The 27,580-nt window shown below is 33.9% G+C and overlaps 1 protein-coding gene across 2 annotated transcripts in view; it reads right to left on the reverse strand.

The window, feature by feature from the left end:
- Positions 1-27,580, reverse strand: part of SLIT2 (slit guidance ligand 2) — a 245,409-nt gene that overhangs the window by 52,856 nt on the left and 164,973 nt on the right. For both annotated transcript variants that reach the window (XM_042871561.1, XM_042871560.1), the window contains exons 9-15: positions 26,793-26,931; positions 13,695-13,766; positions 12,970-13,041; positions 12,387-12,458; positions 10,420-10,563; positions 10,128-10,291; positions 5,714-5,864 (exon numbers count right to left, since the gene is read on the reverse strand). In XM_042871561.1, the coding sequence (XP_042727495.1) occupies positions 5,714-5,864; positions 10,128-10,291; positions 10,420-10,563; positions 12,387-12,458; positions 12,970-13,041; positions 13,695-13,766; positions 26,793-26,931 (814 nt within the window). The remainder of the gene's footprint in view (positions 1-5,713; positions 5,865-10,127; positions 10,292-10,419; positions 10,564-12,386; positions 12,459-12,969; positions 13,042-13,694; positions 13,767-26,792; positions 26,932-27,580) is intronic.

Below are 27,580 nucleotides of genomic sequence, written 5' to 3' on the forward strand. Positions count from 1 at the left end.
GCTAACACTGCAGAAAAATATAAGAAGATGTTTTAAATTTTCTTTCAAGAGAAGAAAAACACAAATGTAGCTAGGGAAGACTTCCATGGCAACTTATAAATAAAAATCTTCAAGAAGTACATATAAACGACTGAAGATTAGTTTACTGTTCTTTAAGGGATATCAGGTGGAGTTTGCCAGACATCTGGAGGTGCTCACAAAACACTATTTACAAGAATGAAATAATTACTTTATTCTCAATGCTTTTATGAAATAGAGACTGAAACAATGTGTAGGCATTCAGAAGAATTTAAAAACATTTCTTTGGCCATGGTTCATTTTCAGACCACTAAACATAACACACAAATTGTGCAAGAGAGTATTAATTGTTGCTTTGTAACACTACGAAAGTGCAGTAAGTAGCAGATACTAGCCTGAAAAGTCACATGGATTTTTATCTTTCCTGTCCAGGTATCAAGACTATTCTAGCACAGTGTACATTTAGCAGCTGCTAGGTTAGGGGACATCTATTTAAAAAAATGTGTGCCCTGGCCCAGTGTCTCTTATTTCATCTCCTGTACAGAAAATGGAAATTATAAGTCTTAGACGCTGTATATGTTTTAATGGAATAATCTTGTTAAGGAAGCACATCCAGCTTTTATTTAAAAATCTTAAACAGAAAGGAAATGAATGAAGAGATGAAAAATCACTGTTAAATGGAATTCAGAATAATTCCAAAATGAGAATGCTTTTCTAAATTACGTTATTGCAAGAAAAGAAAAAAAAAAATAAAAATCCTTCAAAATTAATACAACGCTGCTTCTTCATCCTTCCTGCTCACACTCAATGATAGCCAGAAGGGAAATTAAGACTGTAAATCTGAAGGCATGGCAGTACAATTGTTGGACATTTGTATACTGTACTGAGTAGAAACGACTTCTATTTAAAAAAAAGTTACCACCTTTAAAATTTAGCTGAAAGAATTAATGTGATTTAACAAAGTTTCATCATCATTGTAAATAGTCTTTTTTTCCCCTGTGTTTCAACAGTGGAAATACCAAACACTCAATAAAAGTTGGCTTTTTCACATATTTTAAGTGCTATATCATCTAGTAGAATTATTTGTTTGTGAAGACATCTATTAATTCTAAGGAACCTTTGCAAAAAATTCTAATTTCACTAAAAATGAAATTTCTATCTACATGTAGCAAACCTTTACATATTAAAAATAATTTAGTATGTTTGTCCCCTAACTTTCCTTCACACAAATGCTTTCAATACTTTCAGTTTTCCCTCATATGTCATCTTGTTGATTATTTTTCTCCTCAAACAGGCAATCCACACTCATCTTGGAAACTGAAATTCATAATGCAGCATTCCAGCTAGTATTTTGTTATTGTTATATACTGGAAACCAATTATTTCATATAACTTACCACACACCTGTACATACATCCCAAAATGAAATTTGAAGCAGTGCCCAGTAGGACTCATTCATCTTTACTGTGCGTAACACCACTATAGCCTTTTCTCTTCAGATACTACCTACATAGTTCTCAATCTTCTATTTGTATTGTAACTAGTTCTTCTTACTGTAATTTATTTCTTTTATTCTATTTTAAATAATCCTAGAGTGCTTTTGATGTTACAGAGCAAATTGCTATGAAGATTCTAAGTGTTTAAGAAGTTTTTCTATAGCTTACTATGATGGAAAAGAAACACAGGTTGAACAGTATTGTCTCTTGTTAAGCTATAACACAAATCATATCTTCTCTCTGACTTTATGGGTATGATGACACTACAAAACATGCATTATCACTGAGGATAGATCCACAAAAAAGGGACATCAAGAGTTATGAACTACAGTTTTATGGTCAGAAGAATGACTGCATGGCATTTCAGTAGCTGGAGATTGCTGGCTTTGGATCTAGAATAATTAAATACCTGCACAAGAAGTTTTTGTTCTACTATTAGGTAAGTGATACCACATACACAGAAATAAAACTTATTACAGATGTTTAGAAAATTACCTTATGCAATGCCATCTCCCTTTGGAGCCCAGTGCACTTAGATAATAATGATAGTTCTTACCTGCTGCTTCATGAAAAGATCTTAGAAACACTTGTTTCTGGTTTATTTATAGAGAATCACTAAAATGTCATTCTCAAAACATAAAAAGCACAAAAAAAAACAAAAAAACATTTGATGATGATGTCTAAATGTTTAGTTTTCAGTTTTATTTGATGTGTTCTCTTGTTTTGTTAATGCATATTCTGGTACAAGAGCTGAGTCCTTTTGGAAAACTATAGAATACAGTGATATTCTGTAGTGTTTTATGTTTCAAAGCTTATCTTGTTAGGATTTGATACATTATCATACATAGTACAGACATTAAAAAAAATGGAACATACTGTACTAAAGTTCATTTTGTTTAGACTTTCTCCTGGAAACTCTGGATTGAATCAAATGTTTCATGAGTTTTCTTGTATATTCGTATGATACTTAAAAAATATCCGATGTCCAGGATTCTTTTACAGACTAGTATTCTATCTCAAATACTTCAGTAGCACATTAGATAGGCCTTTGACTGGTTTTCTGAAAGATTACAAGCAAACAACTAACTAGAAACAGATTGCACTTGGCTCATTTAAGCATTTTTTCACCTTTTATAATTAAATATCTGTCTCAAACTTCATTATTATTTTTAGATCTGTATATATACGTGTATATATATATATACAAACAATAAACTACTCAAGATAGAGTTTTTTGTTGCTACATTCTTTTTTTGCTGTTGTAATCTGTACAAACAATACTCAAGCCATCTCAGATAAGCAAGTAAGCAGGTAGTAGAACCCGTGATTAGAAAAAATGCCTTCAAACTCCTTTACAGAACACTTTGCTGTCATCCCTGCAGTTTGTTGAGCTGAAACACCGAAGTTACCAGTTGATATTAGTGGAGAAAGAAGAAATTATTTTCAGGATATAATTTTAAAAACAGATTTAAAAGAAACATTACATATTTTCTTGAACTCTAGATGAGCAATATTTATCACTAGATCTTTCATTTCATTAGCTATAGAATGATGGAGATAAAAGTAGTTCAGCATCTTTAGTCCATTAAATTTCATGCTGCACATTATGATACTGTGAATGAAGATGCATTTTTCTGTCAGACTAAGGAAATAATTATTTTGTTCCTTATACCATCTACACAAAGAGAACCCATGATAAAAGTTCTCTTAGAGGTTACAGTTTTCCTGTTACTTTCACAGCCTTCTGGGCTAAGGGACACAAAGAAGTCTGGACTTCAGAGATCTCCAGATGAATTATTTGAGAAAAATAAATATTTAACAGAGAAATCTAAAGAAATCTCAACATTTCTTCACTTTTGATCTTTGTTTCCAAGCTCCAAATGTCTCAGCTGTAAGGAATACCCCAGAGAGAATAATCTAGCCTTTTTCTTCACTGTTAGAGAAGCATTAATGTCATTTAGCTCTAAATACCTTTAACACATATTTGGTGGTTAAAACAAAGAAAGGCTAACTAGCTGTTCTTTTCATACGTGTCACTAAGTGAGCAGGAAATCACAGTGACCCTAGAACTAGACTGAAGTCCCAAGCAGAGCAATCTTTGTTCCAATGCATCAAAAACAAGAGATGACAGGAGGAAAGAAGGAAAAGCTGTAAGCATCAGCGAGGCAAATAACAGAAGCTATGGCAGTTGCATTTTTAGAAGTGAAATGCAGAAATACTTTCACCACACCTATAAAATATTTTAAGGTTGTTCAAAATTCTCTTACATCACAAGAGTTGAAGCATAATCTTTACAGTTTATCAAGAAGAAAGTTGAGTAGTGACTGTTAAAGTTTAAGAACGGTAAGTATTGGATAAAGAATGGAAAGAAAAGAGCTCTTTATCAGCAAAAAATATTAAAAGAAGAGATGATGAAAATTGAAGAGAGACAGAATCTATCTGAAAGTAATGTTCTCATTTTAAAAGATTTTAACAGAGATTAATGGGAATGATTAACTTCTGTAACATTCTTAGGGAGATGGTTCATTTTTAATCCACTGATACCTTCAAATGAGATTGAATGCATTTTTTTAAAAGAAGTGCAGTAACCAAAAATGAATTATCTTTTAGTGAAACAGATTTTTTTTTGTTGACTGCAAATTGAGAGCTTGGGATACACAGCAGATGAGCTTGATAATTTCATTGTTTCTTCTGAATTTAATAGGTATAAATTATAATTATAGAAAGAAAACACTTTAGAGCTCATATATCACATGTAAAAGAGTAGGAAAATCAATGATTAAAATACTAAATGAAGAGTATAACTTCTTCAGAGGAGAGAGAATTAAACATGAATTCTGTTAAGAATCAGGACAATGCATTCTTGTCATTTCAGCAACTCCAATTCTCATCTTGGCACGGTAACTATAATTTTTACACCAATTACTATGTGTAGTCCTCTTATAGTCTAACCTGCCACCCATTATTCTTCGGTGGAAGTATTTTTATCTCAAAATATTATGACATAACATCCTATGACATTCTTTTGGGCTTTACGGTATAAACAACAGCTTAAATGTGGCCAAAAACTGAACTTTGATTTTATGACATATGTTACTTTTTACTTTCAGTTTGCTATCACACTGGTAACAACCAGAATTGCCACTTAGATTTGTAATTATAACATCACTGAGTTGAATTCTTTCTCCTAGTTCATACAAAAATCACCATCTCTATTTATACAATACCTCAAATTCTTTTTTCCCATTCAGACATTCAATATCCCTAACTGCAGTCTCATTATTCAATGCTGTACTATTGCTTTGCTCCTAGTCAAAGACTGTCTTTTAAGATATCTGCCACATTTTTGCTCATCTCATCCCTGTGGCTGATCACATCACTTACATCTCCATATCTCTGTTCCCACTTTACTATGTTAAATCAAAGTCTGTCTTTTGCACCTTATTGCTCTGCTTTGCTCTTTATACTGTCTCCCAAGAAAAACAGCTATTTCCTCCCTTCTTGGCTCTCCCAGTGGTGGTCACTTTCACTTCATGCTTTTCTGTTGGTTCTTCAAGCATCTCTGCATTTTCTTCTACACTGTTTTACGCATGGGAAAAACTTGTAAAGCTGTCTTAATTTTATCTTTCAATCCCCTCTTGAATACTACTTCAGCTGTAATGTCTACAGATCCTTCCCATATGGCACTTATTAAGCAAGTAATAATCTGTGACATCTTTTCTGCTCATGCCACATCATTACATTATTATCTCATCTTAATCCAACTCTATCTTGTCTACTTTATCTTCCTCTGGTCTCCTGCCTGACACATAATGTGAGCTTTGCATAACAACAGTCAGCTCTGTTTTATTTAACACTTAGGTAGTGCTTTTAAGACAGACCTTTAGATACTGGATGTACTACTTGATCCTGTACTCAAAATCAAAGACAAAATAAATCCCACTGTCTTTCCAAAAAATCCACATGGGTTGTTCACATACTGGAGAACTGTAGTGCAGAATATTTGCCTTTTTTATTCTTTTTATCATGTTTAAGGCTTAATGGTACCAAAATGAGGCACAAATAGTTTTTATTAACATACAGTGCATCACAGAGCTTACATGTAATTTTTGCTATTCAAAAATAGAAGCTGTAGTTTTGTATTTGAAAGTTTTAGGTAGCTTTTTCATAAGCAAATAATGCTTTGTGGATTCAACTTACAACTCTGCTGTGTACTGTGGGATGTGATCAGGAATTTTGTTGAGTTTCTGATTGGAGCAGTCCACTGTGGTCCCTTCACAGCGACATTTCTCAGGGCAAGCCAAATCTGCAAAGCAGTCTCCACTTAATTTGGATCTGTAATCTTCAGTGCCTGTGAAAGAGTCAAGTCAAAATACAGATACTGAGTCAATAAAGAATAAGATTTGTTTCTTGTGAGAAGGTTGAAAAGATATCTGCAATGCAGGTAACGGGTGGGCAACTTGGGAAATGTATGATAAATTTTGTGATACTTAACAGACACAGGGGCTTCAAGAGAGGGTTAAATATAAGGGCTTAGATATGCTGGAAAAAGAAACTGTGACCAACTTCACATAACAGGATAACATTAACTTGAGCTTTTCACAGCTGTACTTTCTGCTGATTGTGTTGTCAGCCAATCTAGCATTGTTTATAGCTAATCACACAAATGCCACTGATTCTTTTAGAATTTATTTTATTTCTCTGTAGCAAGAATAAATAGATCCTGAATGCCACCATTTCTCTTTCTTGAGCTACAGATTTGTATTGTTGACAGGACTTCATTAACTTCTGTGATTTTTTGTTTTTTTGCAGTCCCAACCCTCCATATCATCTTGAACACGTGAGATTGAAAGCCCTATCTTCAGCTTTAATTTTAAGAAAATGTGTGATCCTGACTTAAGCCTCAGCAGCATGCCATGCTGTAGAAAGCTGCGTGACGTTCCATGGTGCTTGACAGAACCATGTTTTACTCATACCTCACAACCACATGGTTAGATCAAGCACAACAGAAAATCTCGCTACATTATCAAAACTGCATCCATTAGGCCAAGGGTAACAGCGAGGGAAAAGAGGAAGGAGCAGGTATAAGTTATAGAAGCATTTGAAGTTTAATACTTGCTTACATGACATGGCATTCTTTTTACTGAATGTCCAGTGCCACAGTAACAGTATTACTGTCACAGATTAAATAATTCACAAAAAAAAAAAGAAAAAAGAAAAAAAGAAAAAAAAAAAAAAAAGAACCATATAGAAAGTTTCCTCCACCATTTCCCAGAGTCAGTCAAAGAAAACGTCCTAAACATATCAGGAGAAAACATCCAGTAAGAAACTGAGGGTTGGTGACAAAGAAAACAAAAAGAAACTGAAAGGACCTGTGGGTTCTTCTTGGACAAAGGTGAAAAGACTGAGACTAGTAGAAGGTGCGTCAGGGCTGGGAGGTACATTGTGATTTAGCTCAGACACTGAACTTTACTTACAGCCAAAATGGTGAACTCCTGCAAAAGTAAAGATAGCCAAGAAGGAAAGAAAGACAGAGTAATCCCAATTAAGACAAAAACATGAACTAAGTTTATATGTTTCCAACTCAAATTTAATTTGATTAGAGGATGTTGCTAAGGAGTACCACCTTCAGCAGAGAGAAAGAATAATTCATTTTAAGTGGCATTAAAAAAATGAAGAAAGATTGAGGTTAATTAGAAATTTCATATAGAAATACAGTATCTCCCATGCACTGTTCTTCATTATTTTAAATGTGTTCATTAGAAACTGTTATGCTCCTTTGAACACATATACATGCTATGCCACTTAAAATACTTAATAAACCAAAGAAGCATGGGAGAAACAGATACCTCATGAGAGGAAAAAAATCAGTCGTCACTTATTATTCCATCTGGCATTTGCAAATGTCTAAGTAACACATGATTTAGCTGCTTGGAATATTTCTATGAGCAAGTAGACAAACTATTTCTTTTCAAATTCCTGATTTAATACTTATTCAGCCTTTAGTTTTCCAGATTAATATATTCAAATTCAATTAAGAATTCTTAGCACCTGCAGAATAAGATCTCCCAATGACATTTTAAAACAAATATAGAAATGATATTTGACTTTTAAAGAAATTTAAAGATTTTTACAGTATTTAAAGAAGCATAAATAAGTATTTTGAGCACTTTTTAATACTTGTTAGCAAAATTACAAACACATTTTTTCCTCCTGTTTTCAGAATAAATCACTGTTAGTAGTTCAAAGTAAAAAAAACTAAAATGTTCAGGGACAAGATCTTCAACAATTAGAAGAATTTCATGCAGCATCTCCCTGATAACCTGATGGAAAGAGAAAGTACACAAGCTGTATTTCAAGAAGTACATCTGTAGCACTTTTTGACTGATTTTGTTCTTTCTCTTCTTTTTTGCATGAAAAGCATTTTTAAAGGGTACATAAACAAACCTAAGCTGCATGTGTGGCCATAGTATAAACAAGCTGTGAAGACATTTGCTGGCAAGAAAACACTTCTAACTCAGAGACAAAAGTTGTGCTGGCAAAGTTGAGTAGAAGTCATTCTGTGGCAGGAATACAGCTGTTCTACTCATTAAGAAATGAAGTGGTAACTACAGGTTTGAGAAACTGAATCCCCCTCTGTTTTATGCTGCTTTAAAACACATTTTTGTGGCTGCCAATGCTGACAAATGACTCCTTATTTTGTATTTAAGTTTTCTTTTCTTAATATTGTAACCAACATTTAGCATGAGGGCATGAAGAACTCACATGGTTGCTGCAAGTTTAAGTAACACATCACATAGCATTAGGAGAAAAGCTAGCATGCCAGCTTAAAAGATAAAGACCAATCAATAAATCAGTATTTCAGACACTGCAGAATGACAATACATCTGTAATACTTGAAAGAACAAGTGCACTGGTGTCATAATCAATTATTGTGGGTATTTTTCTGGATATTATGCTATGGCAGAAAACCCTGCTTGCATATAACTTACTGTAATTCATCAATAGATTCATTATTTTTTGTTTATTTTGCCAAACAATTATTTGTCACCTGTTAGGAAAATAATGCAAGTGCATTATTGCTTTTTTCTATTAAGAAATCAGTGCACACACCTGACAAACAAGGTAAAATAAATATAGAAACATATTTCAAAGAGCTAGGGCCATCATAAGTGAGTCTTCCCAGAAAATATCCTAGACTCACTGTAGCTGAAAGCAGTGTGTAAATTACTGTTTCAACCCAACTCGAAAGTCATGTTTTCTTTAAGGGAAAGCATTTCTGATTCATTGTATGCGTGTGACCACAGAATGCCTTTAATGAATGTCAGCTTTCTTTTCCAAGCATTCCACTGTGATTTGGCAAACACGAGGAGGGTGAGCAAGCAGTAGCTGAAGACAGTGTAAAGCATGAAAGCAAGGCAAGAAAACATTCGTTTGTAAAGTCTGTTTTAAGTTGTACTAGCTCTTTGACAGAAGTAGGTTTTCCTGTGTTTAAAAGCAGCTCAGAAGCTACATTTTAAAAACAGCAGTAGCAGAAAAGGAAAGGTAGATGGCAAACAAAGGCATCAATTGAAATATCAGCTAGCAGGTGCAGCCTTCTACATAATTTAAGTAAAGGTATTTTGGTAGGTTGTGTGCAAATTTGTGAGACAAAAACATAAATGGAGCTGCATGCTAAGCTCTTATCCAGAAAACAGAGCTACTAGTAATCTACAAAGAAAACTATGTCTAGCTACAGGAATTCACTATTGTTAATAGACATGCATCAATTTCCTAAAAGCTATAACAAACTTTGCTTTTTGGAGGGAAAGGGGAGAGTATTTGCAGTTAGTCAATCTTACTGCAGAGCCAAACCTACCTGGAATGAAATACTGTTCTTTAGCTAAATAAAGAGAAAAAAAAAAAAAATAGAAGATGCACCTGAATGTCAGCAAGCAAAGAATGAGTTTTATTAGAGTAAGTATGGACTAAAGTTAACTTAGTGAAAAAATGTGTATTCACAACAAGAAGTGATAAACAACACAGTGTGGATAGTCATAAATGTAAATCCAAAACATGGATAACAAGCAGTTCTCATCTGCTATTTGCACTTGAGACTGAATAAATTGTAGAATGTGAAATGCACCTGGAACAGCTGGATACCATATGACAAAAGTTAAGGATTTAGAGAAATGTAAGTAGGAAATGGAATAAGATTAGAAAAAGAAAACAGTAAATTTCAGTCTGAGGTAAGCTCCCTGTATAAAAGGAATATGTTGTATTTCCATATTTAGCTAGAAATTTTTAGATCTTTCATATACTCCAGAGCCTTGTGGAAATTCTACAAAATGATTTATGTCAGTGACACTTGTAGCAAATAACTTCAGCATTTCATTCTGAAGTATTATATATTGCATTTCTTTTGTTAGATTTAATGCTACTCAGAAAGAGTGCCAAGCATGTTAACTGTAGTAATGTTCCAATTGTCTATGACTTCCATGACTTCAGCTGAAGAACTAGAAAGCATTCTGCAACATTTAAGAATTCTGTAGAGAGCCAGCTGCCTTCATTAGAACTTCTATAACCACTGTTTTTGCCAATAAAAGAAAAACAGCAGCTGAACTAAGAAAATTACCTGAGCAGCGGAATTTCTTGCTTTTGATCTGGCCGATCCTTTTGTTTGCCAGACGGCGGGGGCTGGTGCAGCGGGCACCACTGGTCTCAATGGGGTTTGTATGAAGATAATCCGCCAGCCACTTCAGATGGCAGTCACAGATAAATGGGTTCTGAGCCAAATGCCTTTCATGGAGAAAAAAAAGATAATTTCACACATTATTTCCCTTTAGTCTCAGTAGTTTCTGATATTTTTAGTGCACTGTAGAATAAGAAGTCATACTAAAGATAACCATAAATAAAAGCATACGTACAAGGTCTGAATTGCACGTAGAGGTGAAAAGGTGCCTTTTGCAATAGTCTGAAGCTTGTTGTCATACAAAGATAGGAGATTCAAGTTGTGCAGATCTTGGAAAGCATCAACTCGCAGGCAATTGATCTTGTTGGCATTTAATAATCTGTTTAATGGAAGACAATCATAAAATCAAAAGAATTTGTTCAGTGTTACTGCAACTTCAATGTTTTTCACATGTAAAACTTTGTATTCATTTTAAAATCACAACAATGTATGAACAAATACTAATTGACAGTTATATAAGGCAAGCTATATAGATAGTTATATATATTCAGCAAAGTGGAAAAACCTTACTTAGGTGCTCTGAAACTATTTCAAAATATCTGCACCCTTGTGTGAGTTTATTCAGCTAAAATCACATTCCTTGTGTGTGCTGGTAGAACTTATGCATGTGGTAATTTTCTGTGCAAAGAAACAAGCTTAAAAAATCAAGTATCTACAAGGAAAACTAGTTCCTTTTGCCAAATAAACAAACAAACAAAAAGAAACTGAACACTGTGTTCATTAGCTGGAAGAGATGTGCAGTGGCACATTTAATTATATGTTACTAATCAGCATGCTGCCGCATTAACAGAGTTGTAGTAAAAACTGGTTGGCATGGAACATGTCCAAATCTGTCTGGAACCTTCTTCCTCTCCTTCTACAAAGGGAACCTTTTCTTCCCTGTATTCCCTGACTTCTAAAGCTAAAATAAACAAGCCAATCTAAACCAACTCCCTCATGCTTTCAAAACTAAAATGATTTTGTCATTCAACTAGTTGCATTTTTCTAAAGAAATATATGCATTTTTTCTCCTATTGATGGAATGGTGGATTTGAAAACCAATGCTTTGATAAACAAATTTACCACACAAGTAGAAATGTACTTAGATTGAAAAGTATTGTCTACGCAGAATATATCAAATTATGGACATTTTCTTAATAGACAATTAACATAATTTTAGAATTTTCTCTTTTTTTCTTTGAAAATCTGAAATAAGTTTTCTTAAATAAATTCTCTTTAAAGGATATCAAAATCCCATTACAATACTAGTTAGTGACTAAAATCAAAATGTAGAACCCTAGATGGTGCTAGAACTTGAATTTCCTTTGCCATGTTCAATGAGTTTTTAATAATAGACATTTAGTCAATCACTAACTATGCAACTGAAACAGTAAATGGTTTCAGTTTAGTGGGAAGAAGCCACTTCGACAAGCAGTGATTCTGGGACAATATTTTCCAAAAGCACTACCACTGTTTCATGGCCTATTTCACAATTCTCTCTCATACAGTACAACTACTGCACAGTCTTTTCTGCTGGATCTTGACAATATTTGATAAACATATCACCATGACATTCCTCTGTACTCCTAATATTAAAACCAAATAGAAATGGTTTATAAGATTACACATGGGAGTTTCTGAACTGTTAAAAGAAACAGCAGCTGGAGTTCATGGAGTCAAAGAATTGCACATTAAAAAATCTCAGAAAATAATAAAAAACATCACTGGAAGTCTGCAATTCTGTTATTACATGAGTATAACTACAAATGATACTGTAGAGTGTATCCACTACACACTACCTCTAAATGAAAGTACCAAAATGGTTCTACTATGTTTCCTATGCAACTTCATACGCACTACTGAGTACTTCCAGCTCAGCACAGTATAGTATATTATGGATTTTATCACCATAAATTCCATAAGATAACAGTTTCATTTTACTCACTTTAGGCTGAGACGTTAAGTGAGATATGATCACATTTGTGGATGAATGGCAAGCTGACCTACAAAAGTCTTGACACCTCTGGCTTTAAGATAATTTGTTTTTATTAAAGTCTGTTCTTACGTAGAGGATCTTCTGCCAGTTTTTCTCTAGGCATATATCTCATCAATTTTTCCCTTCTGGGTAACCCCAACATAGAGTAAATACTAAAAAATACTCACAGCAATTGCAGAGAAAACAGTCCTTCAAATAGGCCTTTTGGAAGTTCTGTAATTTTATTGCCATAGAGGACACTGTATCAGGAAATAAAAAAGCAAACAAAGCTGATATCATGGAAGTCATATACTATGTGATTCTGAATGTAAAAGTAAAATAATTTTTCAACTTTCCTGAAGGAAACTTAACAGCAGTGACTTGATACTTGCTCGTCTGAGGTGGCATGATCATGTGTTTCCCAACAGGTGCGTCACCCAAGAAACTTTCAAAAGAACCAGCATGGCACTGTGCATAGACTTGCCAAGGAAACTCTGTGAGTGAATTGCTCTTTTTAAGACCAACTAACTGGGGAATAAAAGAAATCTTTCAATGCCTATAACTGTTTACCATGAGAATATTTATAAGAAAACCTACATTTCATAATGTCCAGCTGTGATGCAATATTCTATTATAGCTCTAACATTCTGAAATTACCTTTATAACTTTCAGCGTTGATTGAATCTATACTAAATTTCGCAAAAAATTCAGAATAACTTTACCATAGGAATATGAGAAATTAGCTTACATGTTTACATGTCAGATACCTACAGTGAATTGAGAGAACGTAAGCCCTGGAAAGCATCTGGAGCTGCTTCAGAGATCTGGTTATTGCTCAGGTCACTGTAATAAATGAAAGTTGATACAGTTAATCCAAGCTATTTTCAAAAAAGCAAAGACTAAAATAATTAGAATTAGGAGTGGAATGAGAGAAATTAGAATACTTGTGTGAGAGACTGCCAAAAAATTTGAAAATAAAACCACTGAAACAAAATGAATGGCTAAAAATAGATCTTTTAAGTGGTTAAAAAAATGAAGACTAATAGAATTATTTTTCCTAAAATACAGTAAGTACCTTTTGTACAGAATTATATATGGTCCTGTAGCCAGATCAGACAGAACCTCAAGGATATTCCAAAATGAGAGTGGCATATCCTCATGGTTTTTTTTTCTTATGTTTGCTGTACTAACATGTTGCTTTTATGCAAAACCATAATAAATAATTTCAATAACTTTAACACTTTGTAAAAACAATTACTATTAGTCTGACAAAGAGATTATGTGGTCTTTGTAACCAGACTGCCATATCTGTTAATCTTCCAGCAGTCAAACTTCCTTATATACTCACACACTGATGGAAGGTCTTCTGTATGACACTGAACTGCTTTTTATTTACATATTTATATATACACATATATACAAGTGCAAATATATATACTGTGTATATATATGTGTGTGTATACATGTAATTTAAATCTAAAATACTGGGTACTTACATTCTTCGAAGTTTTTTATAGGGTGAGAAAGCTCCAGGAGGTATGACTTTGATTGAATTTTGTTCTAGCCGTCTGCAAAACAATATCATGAGCATAAAATAAAAAAACCAAGCCAAAAAACAACTTAAAGCTATAACAAACTAGAAAAGACTGACTTCAACAAAAAAAAGTAGTCTGGTTTGGCTTTCCTTTCTAGTTCAATTTTTAACTCGACATACAAAGTCATTTAATTTCAGTATTCGTTAAAAAAAGGTAATCAGTTTTTGTCTGGTCTTTCATCCTACAGAGTGTAATGTTATGATTTAAAGACCAACCTTCTTCTTGTACATAAAGAAAATTTATTTCCAATGCACATAAGATATTTGTAAAATTTAAGCTGGAAGTGTCATTAAAATATTCAAATTTGAGTTAGTGTTAATTTTCTCCAAATTTATGATTTATATACAGCAATTATATACAAAGTTTATTTAGAAAATTCTGAAGATTTCTGTCAGTTAATCGTTCAAACGTAAACCTTAATAAAGTAGAGAAGAATGTTCCTACAGAACAAATAACATATGCTGCTGCCTGCAATAAGGCAAATGCCATATTTTTAAACATAGACACGCGATTTTTTTAGATACAGAATATAAAACATTTTGTTTAAGTTGTAATATTAGAATTACACGGCTATACTTCTAATTTCTTTATACAACTTTTCATATCTAAAATTGTAGTTTATGATACTGAATATATTTGCTTTAAATGATTGAAACTGAGTCAAACTTGCCATACTACAAATATGGCTGATGGAAGCTGTGTTCCAAAAATTTTTGAACATAGAGAGCTTTGCCCATACAAAATCTGCAGACCCATGATTCATTTACCAACAAGTCAAAATAGGTCAGCAATAAAGACATTTAAAATAGAATTTACATCTCCACATGACACTCTATTTAATGCTTATGGCTGCACAAATGAATTATATCGTGTAGAGCTGAAAGAATGAAACTATGTATTCTAGAAAGTACAATGTTATATAAACATATATTATGCCTCTCTAATAAAATTAACATTTCTCTCTTTTACACAGATATCAACTACACACATGTAAGGATGGCACCAAAAATCTATTTCACAGAATGACTCATAATGTGTAGAATTTAGTGCGCTACTTGAAAATATTCAGAAATCAATGTAGAATTTAAGGACAAAATTCCTTTTTTAATCTGACTGCAGGATCATTACCGTATTCCCCCCCCCCCCTTTTATCCTAGTTTATTAACACTCTTCCTTCTCACTTTTGCTCCAATATATATAGAGATGTGTGAGGTTTTATTCAGATGGAGATATTCATAGATGTAATACTCAAAATTTCTTAAATTTGTCCATGCTTTTCCTTAGCAGCATTTGTTCTCGACTGGCATATAAAGAAGCCAAAAAAAAGGAAAGCCTCAAAAAAAAGAAAAAAAAAAAAACAACTTTCCTGACACACAGAAAATCTCACTTCATCAGCACTGTTTAAGACAGAGGTCATTATTTTATAAAGTCCTTAAGTAGGAAAATGTTGCCACCTTGCTACAGTTTTCAGGTACATTTTAAACACTACAAGGAATCCCACGGTATGAGACTGTTAACTTTTTCCATAAACAGGATATTCTTTCACACGCTTTCCTCGCCTTGGCTGAGCCTTTTGGATCTATGAAGCACATTTTGCATCAGACCAGCAGTACTGACGAGGCTGGAAGGGGACAAGGTCACTCTTTCCCAGTACCCTTGAGTAGATGTAGAAAGCGAACATCTGAATAAGTAAAAATTGCTTGAGTTAAAGGTCAATTCAAACTCAGCCAAAGCCAAGTGTTTTCTATTCTTATGCTTCATTTTTTTGGCTGAGTTTCCTCAGAAAACAGAGCTTATGCATGCCTTTCATCTAGACCGTTTTCTGCTCACAAGGCTAGGTCAAAGAGAGGTAAAAGCTTCAGATAATAAATGTATAAATCCTTCCTTAAATTAGTAGTGGGAGGGAGCTGAGAAACCAAAGTAACCCAGCCATGAAGGGAAGGGCAGCTATCCATCCATTCCTCTTACACACACTATTTGGCAGCCACTGACTGCACAAAAGCTGGGGCATGAACAGCAGACGTTTGTCAGGTGTGCAGCCTGGAAAAGCTGCCAAAGAATCACAGCACAGGGAAATGTGTAGGGTAGGCAACCTATACATTGGGTGATGGAAAGGAGACGGTAAAAAGGGAGAGAATTTAGTCATATTACAGAGGATGACTGGAAGTGGTGGTGAGAGAGACAATGGAGAAAAGAATGTCCTTGTATAGGAGAATCATACTGCAATAGCAGTCTTCCCATACCAATCTGTCTGGTATGGGAACATACACAGGCCTCCTGTAAATGCTGTTTATTAGCTCATGATGAAGAGACTTATGAGCTACTGCTGGAGGACTCCTGTCCGCTTGCACCTATCCTTAAACATAAAATGCTTTTATTTAACTAGACATGATATGGCATGAAACTGATGAAACTAGAAAGATAAAGTCCAGTGTTACAAAAAGTATTTTCCAATTTACTCTTTTAATTTATGAATATATTCGTTCTATAAACTTGCAGGATACATGAAAGCCATTTGTTATGACAAGATGGAATAGCAGACTACAGCTGTCCAATTGGTCCACAAATTATATGTGTCCCAAACCGGTCCTACTACAGTACACTTCTGCAAGCCAACTTTCTAGTAGTTCTAATTAAGAGAACTACCAATTCACTGGTGTATATGTAAAATGAACTTCATGTCAACCTTACCTAAGATTTCCCTTTAGTGAAAAAGCTACAGTCTAACAGACAGATTGCATAGTACTAGGATAAATTTACAAGCTCTTCTGGATAAAGGATTTGTTATAGTAGGATCATCTAAGTATGTCTTTTATTAACTCATGCCAAAGTGTATGCAATAAAAGACATCACATTTTAGAAAATGAGATTAGTATAAGAAAAAATAGGATTATCTAAATACAGAAGAATCTTTTATACCCTGCTTTGTCTGTAAAGAGAGTAAATCAAATTCACATTTTCAAGCTTTGTTATCCTCTAATCTGCTTTATCTTTGTAGAATCAGCTGAATTTCACAGAGTGCAAATTTGCATCCACCATTCCAGAGGAAAATCTAATTAGCTATATTCTAGGGTCAAAAAGCAGAGATAAAATAATATCAAAAGGAGATTTGCATTCTACTGATAAAACTCATAGTAATTAAAAACTCCCCTTAATTCCTCATATTAAATCAAAAATTTTAATTCTGGAATATAATGGGATGTAGTTATATATTACTGAAAAAAATAGCTATTAAGTGCTCACAAATGACATGGTCAGAAGTACCATTATTAGAGAAGAACAAAAAGCTAATATCTGTATTTTTCCATGGAACTTGTATTAAATTTTGTGCATAATATCTCCTTTCAAAGTCATTCCTGAAGTCATTCTTTTTTTTCTTTTTTTTTTTTTTTTTAATAAATGATCATCTATGTATCACAAACAGTACCTTGGTGGTTTCTTTTTCAAAGGCCACAGTCAATTTTAGTAGCATATTAAAGAAGATAAGATAATGGAGGAAGACAGTTAAGTACATGCTTCATCAAAGCATGCACTGCCTCATGTATAAAAAGTACTCTACTCTGCCCATAGCCACACAAAATGCTAATTAATGCTCTTAGTATTAAGTCTCTTGCTCCTTTTATTGCTTCACTTCAAAGAAATCCTACATCAATATGTGTTTTAGTGTCTTTTAACACTGCCAAACTAGCTGAAACCATTGAAACCTTTGTTGAAGGCTATTCCCTAACCTCCCTTATTTACAAAAAGTACTGTGAATGTTTCTTTTTCTAAGTCTTTCCCATGGCTCATCCCTGCAGGTACTGTAATATACAACCACCTACTATTCTAAGAAGCAAAGGTGCTTCTGCAGTTCAAACCCAATCAAATCAAATCAAATCAGGTCCCCAGCAAGTAGACAGATCCTTTCCATCTGGTCCCCAGAGCCTTATGACATGTAAATCCTTTGACGGTTTCCAAGAGGATGCTGTCCTCTGCTAGGAGCCCATATCACACCATTATTGATAACTACTTCTGCACTTAGGGAGACAGACAACATGCTTATTTATACAGACACTTTCAAACCATCTTATTTTCCCTCTGGAAGAAGTCATTTCTATGAAAGACTTCTGCTCTTGGAAAGAGGATGGGCTGGGAATGAAGAATATCCAGTTCCCTTCAAAATTATTTGCATTTTATATTATACACATGGGGTACAATATATTAAGCCTGCTCAGTAGGGAAAGGCACAATAATTATGCTGCACAGAGATACGCTGCATCCAAATACATTAAGCAGTGCTGACAATGGGTTATCAATAAGTGTTAAAAAAAAGTATTCAATAATAATGAAATAATTTACTTTAGTAAACATGAATTTGAATATGGAGCAGCAGATTAACCATATATTTTACTATGAAATAATAAGGACATAAACTCTTGATTAAGTAAATTTGTTCCAGTTAGTAGTTATAGCTTTCAGTGATCTCCACTCTTAATTGCAACACCTTAATTTCAGCATCTACAAAAAGCTTGCAAGAAACTTGTCAAGAAAGTCCAAAACAATTTTTACTACACAGAAGGAAGTGTAAACTGTGCAATGAGTCTGATGTATTGCACAGATGCTGATTATACATGGTAATAAAATTGACAGCTCTTCTTTGCATTTTCCCCATCTGCTTTTAAAGTAAATGGCAAAAACAGCTGTCAGAAAACAGAAAATTTCAGTGATGTGATTCAGTGCAGCTTCTGAATCTGAAGAGCTGCAGTAAACAGCCAGCACATCTCTCACCATATTTAACATCTGCCAGATTTGTGATGACCTTTTTTGTTTGTTTGTTTTGTTTGTTTTTCAAATAAGGAAGAAGTATTGGTCTCCCTTTTCTATAAGAATCTTGAGACTATTAGACAAAGTACTTCTTCCCCCCATCTTTCTCAACAACTGCACCTTCAGAGTGCTTATATCCAGTAAATGCCTCTTCTAACTATAGCAGCAAAAGAATTCTGTTGAAATCTGTGATATCATCCATATCTAGCAAAATAAAAGATGTATTTGGAATGACTATATTACGTGCATTTCAGAATTTCAGTCTCTAATTCTGTGAATTAATAAATCTCATTGACGTTTTCTTAAATATTTGCATATAAAAAATTACTGTCAATGTTGTCCTAAAGCTTGCCAAAATGCTAACATCCAGACTAATTTTTCTATCAAATATTCCCTCAGGGAATTGACTGTAAATGACAGATGTCTCTGTAGTCTGCGTTAAAACAAAAAAGTAACAATGATTGCTATACTAAAGCTATTAAATAATTCTTTACATTTAAAAGCAAGTCCCAAACCTTCATTTGCTAACTTTTTCATCACAGAAAAGGCAACTCATGGTCTGAACCTTGTGGCACAATTAACAATGGTAGGCTTTACATTCTTTAATTGTTACAGATTCAGGTTGTAGGCAAAATGGACTTCTTCAAGAATTATTTGCTTAGTACTTTGGCATCTGTCAGAGTGTGCCTCTGGTGCAATTAGCCCAAGTCACCTAGAGTCAATTTAAAGTCTTTCTAATTAGCCCATTTTTGATGAGAGCAAGTTGCACCAGAAAAATTACATGAGCTCTTCAGAACAATGGTTAAGTTCACAAAAACAAATGTAATCCTACACTCTTCACTCAACATGAGTGATAACATCTTAACCTGTTCTCACTGAGCAGAAATACTGGCAGGGGAATCCCCATTACTGGGTAACACTACCATAAATCTGCACTTTTAATTTATCATAAAGTTTAAATAAAGTATTTTCACTAGGAATACTTTCCACAGATTTTTGTTGCTTACTGGACCTTGCATTTAGCAACAGTTCATTGAGGGTGAAATACAACACAGTAAAAAGTTCATTAGACTTGATCTTGAAAGTCTTTTCCAACCTTTACAACCTTACTTATTGTGCTTTAAGTGAGCAGTACTGGCTGTCAATCTAGCAAAACAATCTATTTTTTTCATAGTCAAAATATCTTAGGTTTTCCCTGAGGAATATTAAGGTATCGATCCCAAACACTAGTTAACATCCAGTTAAATCTGTGTTGGCCAATCAAATGAACATTAAGGTAAAGAAGGCAAGTACCTCAGCAGATTCCTATACTCACTTTTAACTTGTTTCACATTTATTCAATACTTAGCCTTTCAGAGAATGCATCTTCTGTTATTCACATGCAATTACTGTGCATTTATATGCATATGTCACATGAAAGATGCTACAATTTCAGCAAATTTCTTCATTTTTTATAAAGCAAACACTGTTTGCTTTGTAAATGTTCTAGTTTCAACTAGAAAGTACAAACAAATGCAGACACTGAAAAAACAATCTTGGACGTAACTTCTCATAACTACTTGCATCTTAAGCCTTCTGAAGATGCCGGGTTTGGTCTCATTTTTGTCAGGTTACTGTAAATAGCTGAATCATACTTTTAGCTGCTAAAAACAGAGAAAGTTGCTTTATCTTCAGTGTTTCAGAGTTTTTCTCCTATGTGATTTTTGAACTTTTTCAGTAAAAAGTTCCTAAGGCCTTTCCAAGTGTCTTTTCTCTATAAAAGGGCATCCTCAGAAGTATCTTTGCATCTCAGTATAAGAGCTTCCTTGGTCAATATATATTTATTGAAGATTGTACTTTCCCCTTTTAGCTAAGGATGGATTTTAAAAAACAACAGAAATGGTGAAAATGTATACATCCAAACTTAGCTTGGAAAATATACATAAATACAGCTTGCAGTTCTCAAATAAAATTCTGAATTTACATAAAGAATTTCCCCAGCAGGTCCAGAGTAACCAAGTCATTCTTTTCCCTATCTTGGTTGTACCTGCCAACTGCATTTCTGTCAGTCCCCATTTCCAAAAGCTTTCCTTTCCCCTCCTGTCCTTCTTTTTTGCCTTTTGTTCTCTTTCTCCTTTAATGTAATTTGAGTGCTTCTGTGAGAACCAATCTTAGGAGCTGTTAATTCTGCTTAATATCACAGGGCTCGCAAAAAGTAGTTGAGTACTTGATGCACTACACAACATTTAATGAACAGGTATTTGAATAACAATGTATACGAGAATAAGAGAGAGGAAAATAGAAACATGAAGACAAAATGGTAGAAACCAGGAAGATAAGACAGAGGGGAAAATTAGAAGAATATCAAGGAAATGTAAATAAAGTTTTCATGAAACAACCACAACATTTCTGGTTTTGGCATTCAAATATTAAAAAGCTCCACTCACAAGAAAAAGCAGCTTTATCTTGAAAACCATAGTAACAAAGAACTCTGTAACTTTTCACTATGCTAAGTTACAAAGGTGAAGTACTAAAATTCCCCAGTCCTATGTGATTTTTCACTTAATTTATTGCATATTTTGTATATTGATATAGCGTCTTTTCTGCCCCTTCCAAAGATTAAAACTATTTCCACAGCTGTTGCACACCTAACAGTGCCAGTCCCATAGACACCCTCTCTTTTAAGAAAGCTTTCCTCATACCCAAATCACCAGTGTAGTAGCTGCTATTTTTCTATTAGAAAAGCAAAATAAATTAAGTCCTTCCTTTGATCACTTAAGTGATGTTAATGTTAACAAAATTGAACAAAATCAACTTATTTACATGTCTGATTGCTTAAATAATCATTAATACAAAGCAGAGGTCATCAAAGTAGGGCATTTTTTTCCTTCACAGTAAAATCACCACCCTCACAAGCACTTATTGCAAATGTATTTGTTTTCTTTTCCTCATAGTACTACAGAGAGGAAAGAGATTTTAGAACCATTTTGGCTGCTAGTTCAAGCCATAGAGAAAATCAGACAAAAATAAGAAGAGCATTTTCACAAGGTAGCCTAGTTCATTAATGGCTTTTTGGCCTCTCCTTTTGAAATAAAAGCCATTCTCACGCCATTCTGATAAAAAGCACCACTACGTTTAATAAAATCGCTGCTGGGTTTCTGAGTCTGTTTGAACATGTGCCAAAAAGTCTCAATTTGAAGGAATCCAGAATTATTTCTGCAGACTGTTTGAAGAATTTGCACATGGAAGGTGAATTCTAAAATGCAACCAAGTGATAAGAGATTAATGGTGCTGAGAAACTGAAATGTGGAAGAAATGCCTGCACAGAGGTTGATAAATGCTATCACTGTTAGAAAGACAATACTTTCTCAAACCAATTAAAGTAATAGCTTTGTACCTTAAGAATGACCCAGAATGTCTTTAATACATAAGCTTCATGACAAAGGAGGAAGGTGCTAAGTACATTAGTCCACTGGACTTTAGCTGAGCTCACAGACCAAATGATAATGAAAGAGCATCCCATACAAATCTCTGGAAAAAGGAAGTGGTTTAAACAATAAATCTAAACCAAGTCATATTATGACTTCTTATATTGGAGAGAAACTCTTTACCAGGGAGTGTAGTGATAGGACAAAGGACAACGGCTTTACACTGAAAGAAGCTAGATTTAGATTAGACAAAAGGAAAAATTATTTACTATGAATACGATGGGGCACTAGAAAAGTTTGCCAAGAGAATCTGTGGTTGCCCCATCCCTGGTCAAGTTTGATGGAGCCTTTGGCAATCTGATCTAGTGGGAGGTGTCCCTGCCATGACACAAGGAGCTGGTCCTTTCCAACTCAAACTATTCCAGGATTCTATGATGTTTCTAATGGATACTGTGTCATGATTTGCGTAAGACCATGGGAAAAGGCTTAAGAGAGACATACTCAATAACAAAAACTTGAAGGCTAGTAATACTAGTAATATCTAATACTTGCAAGTGAATGGCTACTATCTCATGTTGGTTTTTTTTTTAATTGAAAAAATGTTTACATATTAAAAACCAAAAGTTTGAAGGCTATTAATATATAACATGCATTGGCAATGTTTTTAGTTTCATAATGCTAACAAATACAGGTAGTAAAATAATAAAGCATGGGAAATATTCCCAAATTGTTTCCTGCAGGTCACTCATGAACTGAAACCTTTAAAGATGTCCTAGAGAGGTTACTTGTTATTTCTGTACTTTCTCTAGAATTAATACATGCACTACAACTGGAGGAGTCTTGGTTCTCAAGTGACCTTACTTTAGTTATAATATACAAATGTGAAATGTTTCTTAAGTAATATAATGTTGATTAGATTTACCCTGAAAAGCTTAGGTATTCTTATTTTTAGCAGTGAGTTTATTTAGATAATAAACAGAAGAATTAATTTTGCAGAATAGATGTAGCTGGTACAAACAGAATAGTATTGAGCCAATAAAGATTAAAAGTTACATTCACTGAGATACTGAATTCTTAATTTTCCTCTGAAGTTTATCACGCCAAAAAGGAGAAAAATGGGACCATCAGAGGTATATTCTCCTTCCATTCTCCCTGGCAGCTACTTGGAGATAAGCAGTCCTGCTCCTGACAGCATCTTCCCAAGGGGCACTGGCAGGGAATGCACTGCCTGCTAACTGACTTCACACAATGAGAACTGTCACTATTAGCTCACTGATTTTTGTAAAAACTGAGAATCCAGACAGAACAATACAAAACACTTCCCAGCACCAATGGGTGAAGCCAAGTACATGAGTCTGAAACAGTGTTTTGGCAACCAGCTTTGCCTCCTTCTGCTGCTACCGTCACAGAATACTTGCTCACTCGTAAACTACTTAACTCCCACTGTAAACTCCTTTTCCTCAGCAGTTTAGGCTGTTACACTAAGCTCAGAGACAGAAATCATGCAGAGCGGAGCAAGCTGCTGTCTCACGTGGTCTCTTTGTACATGCTACAGAGGCAGTAGCCATCAGCAAAGCAGATAACACTCCATGTCTTAAAATTTCATCCCAAAACAGTTGTCCATTAGAATCATCAAGACAACACAAAGTCATGGCATCAGAATTATGCTCATCAGTATGAGGTATTAAACACAAAGCCTTTCCTCTTACTTTTCTTCAGAGAGATGACACACAGTTTTGATATGCAAAATTATACTCAATCCAAACTGCAAATATTCAGTACTTAAGTTATTCAATATTCCATCTAGAGCATGTTTGGCATACTATATGAGTTTATATAATTTATCAACTCTCTGAAAAAATAAAAAGATGTAAAATGTGTTTGTGGGCCATCATGTTGGCTGAAGCATGACGTGAAATGCTGGTAGTACTCAGCACTGGACTCTGCAGATACTGCCCATAAAGAGATGATGATGAATACAGTTGAAGAGGAGAGAAAGTTGTACAGACTTTTTTAAAGAAATTTAAAAGTACTACAGAATTTTCAAATGTTTATATCAATGAAGTGTTTATAAAACCAGAAGACAAGTTGAAAATGCAGAAGATTGAAAAGCATGAAAAGAAAACTGAAAAGATCGCAGAATATCAGGCCTATGTAAAATAGAACTATAATGCCAATTTTTTTATGTTGTGCACAGAAACCTGATGATGATGGTATTATCACTAAATAAATAATAATTTGGCTGTTAAAGACTGTACATCCTTCAGAAAACAACAGGGAGCCAGCTTGCTTCTATTTCCCTCTGTCCCTGACTGAGGAGCTCCTGCCAAAGCATGTGGTTTAAATTGTAATTAAGATGATAAAGCCTAGTGTATGGGACCTATTTAAAGGTGGTGGAAGTACAGTGCCCACCATGTCCTTCAGGGTTTGCTTGTGCCCTATGTTCAGCAGCTCCTAAGTATTCTCAATGATGCTGTGACAGCATTGTCTCATCCATCCAAATGTTTATTGTCAGATTCCATTTGGGCATAAATAAAACTATTTCATATAAAAATAACTGAAAAAAATATTATTTTATGAGATACAGACATTCTAATTAAATCAGAAAAGGCTGCTATAGCAACAATTGCGGAATATTTCTTTAAAAAACGAAGGTTTTAAAAACTATTTTAGGATAGTCTGAGATAGAAATATCAGAATCTTTCCTACATTGAAGACAAAATGTTAGTGGAGTCTTAAGTTGAAGCTAGTTAGTGGAGACTTTCACAGACCAGCTTTAGAAAGTAACATACATTTAGTGTTCATAAATGTAATCGAGATGGAATAATAAGATTACATCTGTAAACATCTTGTTTCTGACAAAACTGTAACAGCTAAGAAAAAAAAGACCTAGGATTCTTAATGGAAAATGCAATGGAGAACATGGGGTAATTTTGATTGGCAGTTAAGACAGCAATACAGTGCAGAAGGCAAATGAAAGGAAACTAAAATGGCTCTATATGTTTCACTGTCATCTGGAATTTTTTGTTTTACTCTGGTCAGTGCAGGTAAAAAAGTTAGAAAACAAGGAGTTTGGAGGAAAAGGAGATAAATTAAGAAAAGGAAGGTTTTGGTATTCAGAGAGATAGAAAAGACTTGGTACTTCTAATTGGGAGAAGAGAGGAATGAGGGTGAAATAGAAAGTAGAAGGTGGCAAGACAAATGATGAACCTTAACCATTTTCCCTTCCTTCATAAAGTCAAAGAAAATTAACATCATTTTGAACAACTGTATTTAAAGCTAGAAGCCTTGAATTAATTCCCCCCTACCCCTCAGCAATGATTACCTTAAAATAACATGTTGATTAAGAAAATAGTAGGATTTAAAGTAGATTGTGTGTTTCAAAGGAAAAAAAAAAAAATCAAACTATTTTTTTGGAAGATATGTAAATTGACAAATTTCACTAGTTTTATCATATAAAAGCAACCAGTGGCACACAATACTTATTTGCCAAAATCTACTGGTCTTCAACCTATTGACAAGAAAGCATCAAAGATCAAGTGATTCTCATCAAGTAGTCACAATGTCTTTTTAATTTTATTAATTTTATTAATTTTTATTTTTTAATTGTAATTATTTATAATTATTTTATATATTATATATTTATATTATTTATATTATATATTATATATTATTATATTTATATTATGTATATTTATATTTTATATATTTATATTTTATTTATATATAATTTTATAATTATTTTTATTAATTTTAAAAGTTTATTCCTGCTTTTCAAAGATATTTATGTCCCTTATTTTTCATCTTTCTTTTCCTGTACATTTCTCTCCTTACTTTCCACTCAACTGGAAGCACAGTTGGTAAGCACAGCCAACTACTAGTTAGCAGCAGAAATATAGAGGGGAGTGTTTGAGACATACCCCACTTACATACTGCAACATTTTCCTTTGTGCACATAAAAATACATATGCAAGTAGGAAAGGTCAGCATACAAGTTATTAAATAATGAAGACAGTCTTCGCAGGGCGAAAGGTAGAAGACATGTTTGTTTAGTATGATTGAACTTGGTCAGGTATGGTCAGCCAGGTCAGCCTTAACAGCAGTAATAATGAGCTGACAAACGTGATTATGGGAAGCCTGCAGGCCCTATTGCACTTTTGCTCTAACTCTGCTTGACTGGGATGCAGTTGCATATTTTTTTGCTGCTGTTGTTTATGCCATGTCACACAACCTTATCAGCATGTTTGCTTCCATTCATGAGTATACAGTATTAACACAGTGACTATACCACAGGTTGCAGTCAACCACCATACTTTTGCCTTGTCAGACTACCCTTCTGCGGATGCTATTTTAGCAATACTTGCAAAAAGATATAAAAAGGGATAAAAATTGCTGTATTTTGTTGCAAAGGTATGCTCCTTGAATAGTGAGTTTGTTGAAGAAGGTGACATGAGCAACACTGAAGACGAAGGGGCTTACAGTCTGCAGTAAAACGATACTTACTTTCAAAAAAGTAAATATGCATTAATTATTTTAAAACCAACTCAGAATGCAGTTTCAGCTATAGGTTGTGAGTAATACAGCTAGAACTAACTCATAAGAGAATATATGGGTCTTAAATATTTTCATATATCTGTATATTCCTTTTATTTCTGAATTTGAATGTGCACTCCAAAATTCTTACCATATTATAAAGTATGAATTTATACAAATAACAACAATGAATACATAAGACGAACTGTTTACTGCATAATTCATTGAAAGAATGAAAAAAGGTAAGATTACATACATTTCAGTAATGGTTTCTGGAAGATTTGTTGGAATTTCAGTAAGGCCTTTCCCACGACAGTCCACAATGTTGTTACTACAGGTGCATGCAGCAGGACAATGCAAGACACTGCAGGATGGAGCCATAAATGATTGGTGACCTGCAGAAGAAAAGACTTTCTTCTAAAACTGCACAGAACAGTAGTCCTCAAGAGTAAAATATCATGTTTTACGCTTCCATGAAAAACACTCTTGCCCATCAATACTTTCAAATTACATTAATTTAAATTCCTAATTAATAGCAGTATGGTGACAAAATGAGACTACTGTTCTAGATTCTTCATAAATTCTCAATTTCTCCAGCAACTCATATGCAAAATTATCTGTTAAAGAAAATGAATGCAGTCCATTTGTGGGGGTGCATTCTTATTTCTTTGGGGGTGCAATCTTATTTCTTTTGTGGTTTTAAAAACCAAGTATTGATTTATGTACTTTTTAAGAGTTTTTTATATTATAAATGAATGTTGACAGTAATGAATTTTGACAATGAAAGCACTGAAGCTGTTCTGACAGTTCTGTTCTGTTCTGCAAATACTCATTAGCATTATTTGTCACTGTATATATCAGTTACAGAATATTTTGGAGTTATGGCTTTCCATCCAAACATACAGAGCTTTGACTTCACAACTCATACTTTTGCTTTCTATGTTACTTCAGTGGACTTCTTATTCTCCTAAGTTAGCACATTCTGACTACTCAGGTGGCTAATTTGCATGATTATGTCTTTCATATCTCCATATATTCCTTTTA

Source organism: Lagopus leucura, unplaced genomic scaffold (assembly GCF_019238085.1).
Source record: "Lagopus leucura isolate 7727_CA_CO unplaced genomic scaffold, USGS_WTPT01 Super-Scaffold_100004, whole genome shotgun sequence".
In the NCBI taxonomy this organism is placed as follows: domain Eukaryota; kingdom Metazoa; phylum Chordata; class Aves; order Galliformes; family Phasianidae; genus Lagopus; species Lagopus leucura.